This window comes from Eriocheir sinensis, unplaced genomic scaffold (assembly GCF_024679095.1).
Source record: "Eriocheir sinensis breed Jianghai 21 unplaced genomic scaffold, ASM2467909v1 Scaffold24, whole genome shotgun sequence".
In the NCBI taxonomy this organism is placed as follows: domain Eukaryota; kingdom Metazoa; phylum Arthropoda; class Malacostraca; order Decapoda; family Varunidae; genus Eriocheir; species Eriocheir sinensis.
In genome coordinates, this window is record NW_026111543.1 from 1,130,276 (window position 1) to 1,143,041 (window position 12,766).

The 12,766-nt window shown below is 41.6% G+C and overlaps 2 protein-coding genes and 1 long non-coding RNA gene across 52 annotated transcripts in view; 2 read left to right on the forward strand and 1 right to left on the reverse strand.

Moving 5' to 3' along the window:
- The first annotated feature begins 859 nt into the window (after positions 1 to 859).
- LOC126991088 (peroxisomal membrane protein PEX16-like) lies at positions 860 to 6,536 on the forward strand. Its single transcript, XM_050849785.1, has 7 exons — positions 860 to 1,021; positions 1,756 to 1,892; positions 2,335 to 2,444; positions 3,495 to 3,628; positions 4,032 to 4,183; positions 4,311 to 4,414; positions 5,149 to 6,536. Exons 1-7 carry the CDS (start codon positions 904 to 906, stop codon positions 5,393 to 5,395), a joined length of 1,002 nt encoding a protein of 333 aa, XP_050705742.1. The 5' UTR covers positions 860 to 903; the 3' UTR covers positions 5,396 to 6,536.
- A 1,497-nt stretch (positions 6,537 to 8,033) lies between these two features.
- Positions 8,034 to 10,187, forward strand: LOC126991089 (uncharacterized). 50 transcript variants are annotated; one of them, XR_007745131.1, is made up of 6 exons: positions 8,046 to 8,199; positions 8,290 to 8,351; positions 8,652 to 9,170; positions 9,471 to 9,924; positions 9,955 to 10,007; positions 10,038 to 10,187. It is a non-coding gene; the product is annotated as an uncharacterized LOC126991089 (long non-coding RNA). The 50 variants fall into 50 exon arrangements; XR_007745136.1 differs by having other exon boundaries at positions 10,091 to 10,187; XR_007745144.1 differs by having other exon boundaries at positions 9,471 to 9,841; positions 9,872 to 10,007; positions 10,091 to 10,187.
- Positions 10,188 to 12,273: 2,086 nt separating this feature from the next.
- LOC126991087 (pachytene checkpoint protein 2 homolog) overlaps positions 12,274 to 12,766 on the reverse strand; it is a 5,040-nt gene continuing 4,547 nt past the window's right edge. The window contains exon 9 of the mRNA XM_050849784.1: positions 12,274 to 12,443. Within this exon, the coding sequence (XP_050705741.1) occupies positions 12,275 to 12,443 (169 nt within the window). The 3' untranslated portion in view covers position 12,274. The remainder of the gene's footprint in view (positions 12,444 to 12,766) is intronic.

Here is a 12,766-nt window from a genome sequence, read left to right on the forward strand (position 1 = left end):
CTGTACGTTAATTTAAGGGGATTAAATGAGGTAAATAGGCCCTGATACTCACCGCTGGCTCCCTTGTGTTCCTCCTTTAGGCTCGTCGACCACGGATTTTGCCGCTTCACAATGTAAACAAACTGATGTCAACTTCGGCCGGACTATTTCGGCTTAATAAGTCTACAATTATATCTATTCAGTACTTTTTTTAATATATTTTTAACATTAACTATTCAAATAACAAGAAAAAATAGTTACTGTAGGCTTATATATGCTCTATCGCTTCAATATACTCCGTTTCGGCTCAGTAAATGACATATATATTAATAAATCTATCTATTCAGTACTTCTATTAATATATTTTTAGCTCTTACTATTCAAATAACAAGGAAAAATAGTTACTGTATGCTTCTATATGCTCCATTGCTTAACTGTACTCTTTCAGGGTGACAATTTCGGCTTTTTGAGTGACTATTATATATATCTAATGCATTTATTAATATATTTTTCATTCTGACTATTCAAATAATAAGAAAAAATAGGTGATACAGGTTTATATACGCTCTATCTCTTAACTACACTCTGTTTCGGCTCAGTAGATGGCAGTTCTACTAATAAATACTTTCTTTTTTATTTATATCTTAATTTCTCGACGTAGAAAACAAGATAATATAGTTGTTTAAAGCTTCACTATACTCTGTTGCTAATGATATTGATAATAATAATAATAAAACTGAGGGATTTCTGAAATTACTCTAAGAACACTATCATATCCCTAAATAATAATGATAATAGCACTAATAACACTTAAAATAATTCTAGAGACTCTTACAGTTACTATATACGATAAAAATGGTAAAAAAATATTAATCCCCGGCTGATAAGATAAATAGCGATAGGCTCGTAGTCCTCAAAACAAACATGGTGTCTCTGGAGGCCTCAACATTTCTTATCAAATACAAGAAATGGGTGACCAGCAACCCCCAAGGCGCCGCGGAGATGGAGGCGGCGGTGAAATGGGGCTCCTATATCCTGGCAGGTGTGTGGCGGGTGTGTGGGAGCGAGGATAACAGATGTGGGGGCGTGGGTGTGATTCTAGAGATTTTTTAGTGTGTGTTGGGTGTGATGGTAGAGTTTTTATAGGTGTGTTGGGTGTGATAGTAGAGTTTTTTTAGGTGTGTGTTGGGTGTGATGGTAGAGTTTTTTAGGTGTGTGTTGGGTGTGATTCTAGAGATTTTTAGGTGTGTGTTGGGTGTGATGGTAGAGTTTTTTAGGTGTGTGTTGGGTGTGATGGTAGAGTTTTTTAGGTGTGTGTTGGGTGTGATGGTAGAGTTTTTTAGGTGTGTGTTGGGTGTGATTCTAGAGATTTTTAAGTGTGTAGGTGTGGATGACAGGTGTGGGCAGGTGTGTTTTGTGTATTTCTTATTAATATTATTCTTTTTTTTTTCTATTCTCTCTCTCTCTCTCTCTCTCTCTCTCTCTCTCTCCACTTCCTTATGCAATTATAATTCATCTATCTCCTCCTCCTCCTCTTCCTCTTCCTCCTCCCCATTCTTCTTCCTCTCCCTATCTCTCTCTCTCTCTCTCTCTCTCTCTCTCTCTCTCTCTCTCTCTCTCTCTCTCTCTCTCTCTCTCTCTCTCTCTCTCCTTCTCCTCTTTCTCTTCCTCCTCCTCCTCTCCATTCTTTCTCTCCCTATGCTATCTCTGCCTCCTCCTCCTTCTCTTCTTCCTCCTCCTCCTCTTCCTCCTCCTCCTCCTCCTCCTCTACCCCAGGCCGCCTCAGTAATTCCTCCCTACTATGTGAGGTCATCTACGCAGCCTCCCGCCTCTTCGAGATGTTCAATGACTTCCTGATCCGCGGGGCAACAGCCGTGCCCGCCCCGACCCCAGAGGCCAGTCAGCGGCTTAAGGTGCGTGTGTGTGTGTGTGTGTGTGTGTGTTGATGGTTGAGAAATAGTACAATAGTTAGGAAATTGCTACGATTACTATTTCTACTATTTGTTTTTTTTGTGATTTGTTCCACTATGTTATTTTCTTTCTTTCTCTCTCTCTCTCTCTCTCTCTCTCTCTCTCTCTCTCTCTCTCTCTTCCCTTTCCTTTCCTTCTCTTTCCTTCCTTCCTTCCTTCCTTCCTTTCTCTCCTCCTTCTCCTCCTTCCTCCTCCTTCCTTCCTCTTCCCTACCCTTCCTAACCTAACCTAACCTTCCTTTTTCTTCTCTCCTCCTCCTCCTCCTCCTCCTTCCTCTTCCTTCCTCCTCCTCTTCCCTTACCTAACCTAACTTAACCTAACCTTCCTTTCTCTTCTCTCCTCCTCCTCCTACTACTACTACTACTACTACTACTACTACTACAGGTGATGCTATCGGCCTTGGAGTGCGTGGAGGTCCTGGCGGAGGTGTGGGCTCGGCAGCTCTGGGGTGAGGCCGGAAAGTGGGCTGTCGTTTTGGCTATACAGCTAACCAAGTGAGTGCGTGTGTGTGTGTGTGTGTGTGTGTGTGTGTGTAATTTGATCCGTGTGTACGTGAATCAGTGAAAAACGTACATGACTTAAAAACGCACATAAGATTCCTATAAGATGTACGTTGTGTGTGTGTGTGTGTGTGTGTGTGTGTAATTAGATCCGTGTGTACATGAATTGGTGAAAAACGTACATGGCTTCTAGAAACGCACATAACATTCCTTAAAGACGTATAGTGTGTGTGTGTGTGCGTGTGTGTGTGTAATTTGATCCGTGTGTACATGAATCAGTGAAAAACGTACATGACTTAAAAACGCACATAACATTCCTAAAAGACGTACATAGTGTGTGTGTGTGTGTGTTTTGTTTCCTAACTTTCTATAGGCCTACATTTTTTTTCCTCTCCTCTCCCTCTCTCTCCCTCCTTTCTTCTTAGTAGGCCTATAAAATTATTAGTATCATACATAGGCCTATATTTTTTTTTCTTCCTCTCCTTTCCTTCAATTTCAATCTCTTCTTCCTCTCCTTTATTCATATTTCTCTTCCTCTTCCTCCTCCTCCTCCTCCTCCTCTTCTTCCATAAGGGGTGAGAGATTGGAGATGCTGGTTGACTCTTGCATAAGGGATTGGGACATGTGTGTGTGTGTGTGTGTGTGTGTGTGTGTGTGTGTGTGTAGAATATATATATAATCATTTCTTTTCTCTCCCTTCTCTCCTTCTCTCCCTCCCTTTCCTCTCCCTCCTCCTCTTTTCCTTCCCTCCTTCTATCCCTTTCCTTCCTTCTCTCCCTTTCCTCCTTCCCTTCCTTCCTCTCCTCTCCTTTTTCTCTCCCTCCTCCTCTCTTCCTTCCCTCCTTCTATCCCTTCCCTTCCTTCTCTCCCTTCCTTCTCTCCCTTTCCTCCTTCCCTCCCTCCCTTCCTTCCTTTCCTCTCCTTTTTCTCTCCCTCCTCCTCCTCCTCTCTTCCAACCTTACCTTCCCTCGTCTTCCTCCTCCTCCTCTTCTTCCCCTCTTCTCTCCCTCCTCCTCCTCCTCCTCCTCCTCCTCCTCCTCACAGATGCATAGGGCGGTTCATCCTCGTCCTATGGCACAGTGCCGTGGTGGTGCCCTCCCCCCCTATCAGGCCCCTGGACCGGCGGCAGGCTGTGAGGGAGCGGCAGCGGAAGGCGGAAGGCGTGGAGGGTGGAGAGGGTGAGTGGAGGAGGAGGAGGAGGAGGGGTTGTTTGGAAGGAAGGATTGAGGGATATGAGAGAGATTTTGTGAGGAAGAAGAGGAGGAGGAGGAGGAAGAAAGGAAGGAAGGAAGGAAGGAAGGAAGGAAGGAAGAAGGGAGGAATGGAGAGGAGGAGGAGGAGGAGGAGGAAGGAAGGAAGGAAGGAAGGAAGGAAGGAAGGAAGGAAGAAGAGAGGAAAGAGAGAGGAGGAGAGGAGGAGGAGGAGGAAGAGAGGAATGAAAAGGAGGAAGGAAAGAAGGAAGGAAGGAAGAGGAGGAGGAGGAGGAAGAAGAAAAATATCAGAAATTAAAAAAGGAAGCATTTAACCTAAAACTCTCTCTCTCTCTCTCTCTCTCTCTCTCTCTCTCTCTCTCTCTCCCAGAGGTCATCGTGCTAGCTAAGAGCGGTCGGGTCATGAGGTCACTGGCCGCCGCCCCGCCCTCCCACCAGCGCTCCTTTACCCCCCCCACCCCCCTCGGAGGCCCCCAGGGAAGGTCAGAGGTCAAGAGGTCAAATGGACATCTACTAGCAGAGGTAATAATAATAATAATAATAATAATAATAATAATAATAATAATAATAATAATAATAATGATAATATGTACTAATGAGTGACTTCTCTCTCTCTCTCTCTCTCTCTCTCTCTCTCTCTCTCCCCCAGTCCCTTCATACCCTGCGCCCCATGTGTCACCTGGGGGCCATGTATCTCTGTGGTCGGAAGTCCTGGGGTCCCTGGGCGCTGGCACTGGCCATGGACTATACCAGGTGTGTGTGTGTGTGTGTGTGTGTGTGTGTGTGTGTGTGTTAGGATGAAAGAGTGGAGATGCTGGTTAACTCTTGCATAAGGGATTGGGACAGTACAGGGATGAAAGAGTGGAGATGCTGGTTAACTCTTGCATAAGGGATTGGGACAGTACAGGGATGAAAGAGTGGAGATGCTGGTTAACTCTTGCATAAGGGATTGGGACAGTACAGGGATGAAAGAGTGGAGATGCTGGTTAACTCTTGCATAAGGGATTGGGACAGTACAGGGATGAAAGAGTGGAGATGCTGGTTAACTCTTGCATAAGGGATTGGGACAGTACAGGGATGAAAGAGTGGAGATGCTGGTTAACTCTTGCATAAGGGATTGGGACAGTACAGGGATGAAAGAGTGGAGATGCTGGTTAACTCTTGCATAAGGGATTGGGACAGTATAGGGATGAAAGAGTGTGTGTGTGTGTGTGTGTGTGTGTTTTCTCTCTCTCTCTCTCTCTCTCTTCTCAAATCTTCTCTCCCTTCCTCTCTTCCTTATTCTCTCTCTCTCCCTCTCTCCCTAACTCCTCCCTTCCTCCCTTCTTTCTCTCCCTTCCTCCATAACACAACAGCCAAGTCCTCTCCCTCTCTCTCCCTTCCTCCCTTTCTCCCCCCTTCTCTCCTTTTCTTATCCTCTCTCTCTCTCTCCCACCCTCCCTTCCTCCCTTTCTCCTCCTCTCCCTAACTCCTCCCTTCCTCCACAGCCTCTCCCTCCACAACACCACATCCGCCCCCACCACCAAGCAGGAAGTGGAAGAATTAGTCCGCCGGCGGATCTCCCTCCTCTTCTACCTCATCCGCTCACCCGCCTACGAGCACATCACCCGCGCCAGGCTCAACCGCACCCTGGACACACTCTCCCGCCGGCTCCCCCCCCTGCGCCCCCTCCTGCGGCCCCTACAGGAGTATATCCCACATTGGCAAGGGATTTACGCTTATGTATGGAGTTGAGGTGTGTGTGTGTGTGTGTGTGTGTGTTAGGATGAAAGAGTGGAGATGCTGGTTAACTCTTGCATAAGGGATTTGGACAGTACAGGGATGAGAGAGTGGAGATGCTGGTTAACTCTTGCATAAGGGATTTGGGACAGTACAGGGATGAAAGAGTGGAGATGCTGGTTAACTCTTGCATAAGGGATTGGGACAGTACAGGGATGAAAGAGTGGAGATGCTGGTTAACTCTTGCATAAGGGATTTGGACAGTACAGGGATGAAAGAGTGGAGATGCTGGTTAACTCTTGCATAAGGGATTGGGACAGTATAGGGATGAAAGAGTGGAGATGCTGGTTAACTCTTGCATAAGGGATTTGGGCAGTACAGGGATGAAAGAGTGGAGATGCTGGTTAACTCTTGCATAAGGGATTGGGACAGCACAGGGATGAAAGAGTGGAGATGCTGGTTAACTCTTGCATAAGGGATTGGGACAGTACAGGGATGAAAGAGTGGAGATGCTGGTTAACTCTTGCATAAGGGATTGGGACAGTACAGGGATGAAAGAGTGGAGATGCTGGTTAACTCTTGCAGAAGGGATTTGAACAGTACAGGGATGAAAGAGTGGAGATGCTGGTTAACTCTTGCATAAGGGATTGGGACAGTATAGGGATGAAAGAGTGGAGATGCTGGTTAACTCTTGCATAAGGGATTGGGACAGTATAGGGATGAAAGAGTGAAGATGCTGGTTAACTCTTGCATAAGGGATTGGGACAGTACAGGGATGAAAGAGTGGAGATGCTGGTTAACTCTTGCATAAGGGATTTGGGCAGCACAGGGATGAAAGTGTGTGTGTGTGTGTGTGTGTGTGTGTGTTTTATATGAATAGTTTTGTGTGCGCTTGTGTGTATATATAAGTATGAGCATTAATGTGTGTGTGTGTGAATGTATGTAGCTTGTATGTGTGGGTCTGTGTGCGTATAGAAACAGCTTATGTGTATGAGTTTGTGTGCGTATGTGTATGTATGTGTATGTGTGTGTGTGTGTACATTCCAAGATACATTTCAGAGCACCAGGAACAGTAATGAACTTCTGTATAATACTTTAGACAATAACAACTTGACCTTCAGTGCTGTAAAATGTATGAATAAATTAATATGAATAATACATATAAAACAAAGACCCAATAATGTAAATAAATAGAGAGAAATGGAGGAAAACATAGAGGAAATAACTCAAATAAAGATATAAAGGATAAATATAAAATAACTGAAATAAAAATAAATAAATAATAATAATAACAATAACTCAGTGTAACCAAAGGAAATGGAAACAGGACCAAAAACAATAAACTCTTGGAGAAATAATATAAACATTTTAATACCTAAGAAAACATAAGATGTGTACAGGGGAAGCATAGGCGTTCAAACATCTATAGTGCTTAGAAACATAGGTGCTGAACCCACGTCAATCAGGCTCTACATCACTGGCGTAAGGGAGCTTCGACATTTTTTTTCAGTGTCTTAACCCTGATCGAGACGTATACAGGATCGTTTCTGTGGTCCGCGGTTTACAGTGTTTTAAATTTCTACAGTGCTTAGAGACCCCAATGAGCGTGCGTTGTTGAGCTGGCCAATCAGAGTCCACTATGGGGCTCTTTTCGGCATTGTAAGGGAGCTTCGGGCATTTGGTTTTCAGCGTCTTAACCCCTGATCGAGACGTATACAGGATCGTTTCTGCGGCCCGCGGTTTACAGTGTTTTAAATTTCTACAGTGCTTAGAGACCCCAATGAGCGTGCGTTGATGAGCCGGCCAATCAGAATCCACTATGGGGCTCTTCTCGGCATTGTAAGGGAGCTTCGGGCATTTGGTTTTCAGTGTCTTAACCCCTGATCGAGACGTATACAGGATCATTTCTGTGGCCCGCGGTTTACAGTGTTTTAAATTTCTACAGTGCTTAGAGACCCCAATGAGCGTGCGTTGTTGAGCTGGCCAATCAGCGTCCACTATGGGGCTCTTTTCGGCATTGTAAGGGAGCTTCGGGCATTTGGTTTTCAGTGTCTTAACCCCTGATCGAGACGTATACAGGATCATTTCTGTGGCCCGCGGTTTACAGTGTTTTAAATTTCTACAGTGCTTAGAGACCCCAATGAGCGTGCGTTGATGAGCTGGCCAATCAGCGTCCACTATGGGGCTCTTCTCGGCATTATAAGGGAGCTTCGGGCACTCGGTTTTCAGTGTCTTAACCCCTGATCGAGACGTATACAGGATCGTTTCTGTGGTCCGCGGTTTACAGTGTTTTAAATTTCTACAGTGCTTAGAGAGGCCATGAGCGTGCATTGTTGAGCTGGCCAATCAGCGTCCACTATGGCCCACTTTTCGGCATTATAAGGGAGCTTCGGGCATTTGGTTTTCAGTGTCTTAACCCCTGCTCGAGATGTATACTGGTCTCCGCCGTGGTCAGAGAATTCGACATCTCCCGACTCGATGTTGAAACAGATGTACAGATGATGTAAGGTTTTGAAACAGTGTATAGATGATGTAAGATGTGTACCTATAGATGTTGACAGATATAGATGATGTGGTTTTGAAACAGATGTATCGATGATGTAAGATGTGTACAGAGAAACTATAGATGTTGAAACAGATGTATTGACATCTCAGGTTTTAAAACAGGTGTATAGATGATGTAAGATGTGTGTACAGAGAAACTATAGATGTTGAAACAGATGTATAGATGATGTAAGGTTTTGAAACAGATGTATAGATGATGTAAGATGTGTGCATGGAAACTATAGATGTTGAAACAGATGTATAGATGATGTAAGGTTTTGAAACAGATGTATAGATGATGTAAGATGTTGAAACAGATGTATAGATGATGTAAGATGTTGAAACAGATGTATGGATGATGTAAGGTTTTGAAACAGATGTATAGATGATGTAAGGTTTTGAAACAGATGTATAGATGATGTAAGATGTTGAAACAGATGTATGGATGATGTAAGGTTTTGAAACAGATGTATAGATGATGTAAGATGTTGAAACAGATGTATGGATGATGTAAGGTTTTGAAACAGATGTATAGATGATGTAAGATGTGTATACAGGGAAACTATAGATGTTGAAACAGATGTATGGATGATGTAAGGTTTTGAAACAGATGTATAGATGATGTAAGATGTGTGCAGGGAAACTATAGATGTTGAAACAGATGTATAGATGATGTAAGGTTTTGAAACAGATGTATAGATGATGTAAGATGTATAGATGATGTAAGATGTGAACAGGGAAACTATAGATGTTGAAACAGATGTATAGATGATGTAAGGTTTTGAAACAGATGTATAGATGATGTAAGATGTGTGTACAGAGAAACTATAGATGTTGAAACAGATGTATAGATGATGTAAGATGTGTGAACAGAGAAACTATAGATGTTGAAACAGATGTATAGATGATGTAAGGTTTTGAAACAGATGTATAGATGATGTAAGATGTGTGAACAGAGAAACTATAGGTGTTGAAACAGATGTATAGATGATGTAAGGTTTTGAAACAGGTGTATAGATGATGTAAGATGTGTGAACAGAGAAACTATAGATGTTGAAACAGATGTATAGATGATGTAAGGTTTTGAAACAGATGTATAGATGATGTAAGATGTGTGAACAGGGAAACTATAGATGTTGAAACAGATGTATAGATGATGTAAGGTTTTGAAACAGATGTATAGATGATGTAAGATGTGTGTACAGAGAAACTATAGATGTTGAAACAGATGTATAGATGATGTAAGGTTTTGAAACAGATGTATAGATGATGTAAGATGTGTGTACAGAGAAACTATAGATGTTGAAACAGATGTATAGATGATGTAAGATGTGTACATGGAAAACTATAGATGTTGAAACAGATGTATAGATGATGTAAGATGTGTGTACAGGGAAACTATAGATGTTGAAACAGATGTATAGATGATGTAAGGTTTTGAAACAGATGTATAGATGATGTAAGATGTGTACATGGAAAACTATAGATGTTGAAACAGATGTATAGATGATGTAAGGTTTTGAAACAGATGTATAGATGATGTAAGATGTGTGTACAGAGAAACTATAGATGTTGAAACAGATGTATAGATGATGTAAGATGTGTGTACAGAGAAACTATAGATGTTGAAACAGATGTATAGATGATGTAAGATGTGTGTACAGGGAAACTATAGATGTTGAAACAGATGTATAGATGATGTAAGATGTGTGTACAGGGAAACTATAGATGTTGAAACAGATGTATAGATGATGTAAGATGTGTGAACAGAGAAACTATAGATGTTGAAACAGATGTATAGATGATGTAAGATGTGTGAACAGGGAAACTATAGATGTTGAAACAGATGTATAGATGATGTAAGATGTGTGTACAGAGAAACTATAGATGTTGAAACAGATGTATAGATGATGTAAGGTTTTGAAACAGATGTATAGATGATGTAAGATGTGTGTACAGGGAAACTATAGATGTTGAAACAGATGTATAGATGATGTAAGGTTTTGAAACAGATGTATAGATGATGTAAGATGTGTGAACAGGGAAACTATAGATGTTGAAACAGATGTATAGATGATGTAAGGTTTTGAAACAGATGTATAGATGATGTAAGATGTGTAGACAGGGAAACTATAGATGTTGAAACAGATGTATAGATGATGTAAGATGTGTGAACAGGGAAACTATAGATGTTGAAACAGATGTATAGATGACTTGGTTAATGGACGTCTCGGCAATATTAAACCAAATTAAAACATCGATGTAAAGATGATGTAAATATGAAACAGAGGAGATGATGTAAGATGTGAACAGGGAAACTATAGATGTTGAAACAGATGTAAAGATGATGGAAGATGTGAGAAGAGAAAATATAGATGTTGAAACAGATGTATAGATGATGTAAAATATGAGAACAGAGAAAATATAGATGTTGAAACAGAAATATAGATGATGTAAGATGTGTGAACAGGAAAATATGAGAAAAATGAGAAGGGAAAATTTAGGAAAACAGGAAAATATAGGAAAAGGAAATGAGAAAGCAGGAAAATATAAGAAAAATGAGAAGGGAAAATACAGGAAAACAGGAAAATATAGGAAAAGGAAATGAGAAAGCAGGAAAATATAAGAAAAATGAGAAGGGAAAATACAGGAAAACAGGAAAATATAGGAAAATGAGAAGGTGTTGAAACAGAAAATATAGAAAATGAGAAGGGAATTCAGAAAAACAGGAAAATATAGGAAATGTTGAAACAGGAAATATATAGATGATGTAAGGAAATTTGAAACAGGAAAATATAGATGATGTAAGATGTGAACAGAGAAATATAGAGAAAAGATGATAGATGATGTAAGAAATGTACAGGAAAATAGATGGAAACAGATGTATAGATGAAATGAGAATGGAGGAAAATATTAAAAAATGAAAAGATCGCTGAAAACAGGAAAAGAATGAAAATATGAGAAAAGAGGAGAAAGTGAGAAGGGAAAATACAGGAAAACAGGAAAAGATAGGAAAAGGAAATGAGAATGCAGGAAAATATGAGAAAAATAAAGGAAAATACAGGAAAACATAGGAAAAGGAAATGAGAAAGAAGGAAAACATAAGAAAAATGAGAAGGGAAAATTTAGGAAAACAGGAAAATATAGGAAAAGGAAATGAGGAAGAAGGAAAATATGAGAAAAATGAGAAGGGAAAATTCAGGAAAACAGGAAAATATAGGAAAAGGAAATGAGAAAGCAGGAAAATATAAGAAAAATGAGAAGGGAAAATTTAGGAAAACAGGAAAATATAGGAAAAGGAAATGAGAATGCAGGAAAATATGAGAAAAATGAGAAGGGAAAATTTAGGAAAACAGGAAAATATAGGAAAAGGAAATGAGAAAGCAGGAAAATATGAGAAAAATGAGAAGGGAAAATTCAGGAAAACAGGAAAATATAGGAAAAGAAAATAAGAATGCAGGAAAATATGAGAAAAATAAAGGAAAATATAGGAAAAGGAAATGAGGAAGAAGGAAAATATGAGAAAAATGAGAAGGGAAAATTCAGGAAAATATAGGAAAAGAAAATAAGAATGCAGGAAAATATGAGAAAAAAATCAGGAAAACATAAAAATCTAAGAAAATAAGAAAATATAAAATTGTCCTGAAATCACATAAAAAAATAAAAAAAGAAAATATTACTTGTCCTTCTTTTTCCTTCTTTTTGTCAATAAATTAAAAAAATCAATAAATTACAACTTAATAATATAATAATTTCCTTCCTTTTCAGTCCCTTCCCTTCCCTTCTTCTCTCTCCCTTCCTCCCTCCCTTCCTCCCTCTCCCTTCCTCCTCTTTTCTCTCCCTTCCTTAGAACACCAACAAATGTCTCTCTCCTCCTCCTCCCTTTTCTCTCCCTTCCTCCCTTTCCTCCCTCTCCCTTCCTCCTCTTTTCTCTCCCTTCCTTAGAACACCAACAACTGTCTCTCTCCTCCTCTTCCTCCTCCTCCCTTTTCTCTCCCTTCCTTTCTTTCCTCCCTCTCCCTTCCTTAGAACACCAACAACTGTCTCTCTCCTCCTCTTCCTCCTCCTCCCTTTCCTCCTTCCTTTTCTCCCTCTCCTTCCTTTTCTCCTTCCTTAGAACACCAACAACTGTCTCTTTCCTCCTCTTCCTCCTCCTCCCTTTTCTCTCCTTTCCTTTCTTTCCTCCAACTCCTCCCTTTTCTCCCTTTCCTCTCCCTTCCTTCCTTTCTTTCCTCCCTTCCTTCCAATCTTCCCTTCAACTCCTTCTCCCGTACAAAAACCCACAACCATCTCTCTCTCTCCTCCTCCTCCTCCTCCTCCTCCTCAGCTCCTCCCCTAGTGCTCCCCCCCTCACCCTCCCCCCACGGCAGCCATATCCCGGTGCTGCTTATCCACAGCGCTGCGTAGGGCCTGCAGGAAGGTAGGCAGGGGCAGGCCGGTCTGGGGGCAGGGTCCGTGCAGGGCGTAGGCCAGGAAGGGGAGCTTGCGAAGGGTGCGGCCGCTGAACCCAGAGCTGGACCTGGGGGGGAGGGAGGGAGGAGGGGGGGGGTTAGTGTGGGGGAGGAGGGGGAGGAAGGAAGGGAGAGAGAGAGAGAGAGAGAGGAGAAGGAAAGAAAGGGAGGGGAAATTATGGGAGGGAGAAAATGGAAGGAAGGAAGGAAGGGAGGGGGGGAGGGAGGAAAAAAGGAAGGAAGGAAGGAAGGGAGGAAGATGAGAAAGGGAGATAGAGAAAGAGAGGGAGACAAAAATAACACAAAAAATATCGAAAAACAACAAAGAAACATCAAAGAAACAACTAAAAACACATCATAGAAACACCAAAGAAACATCAAAGAAACAACA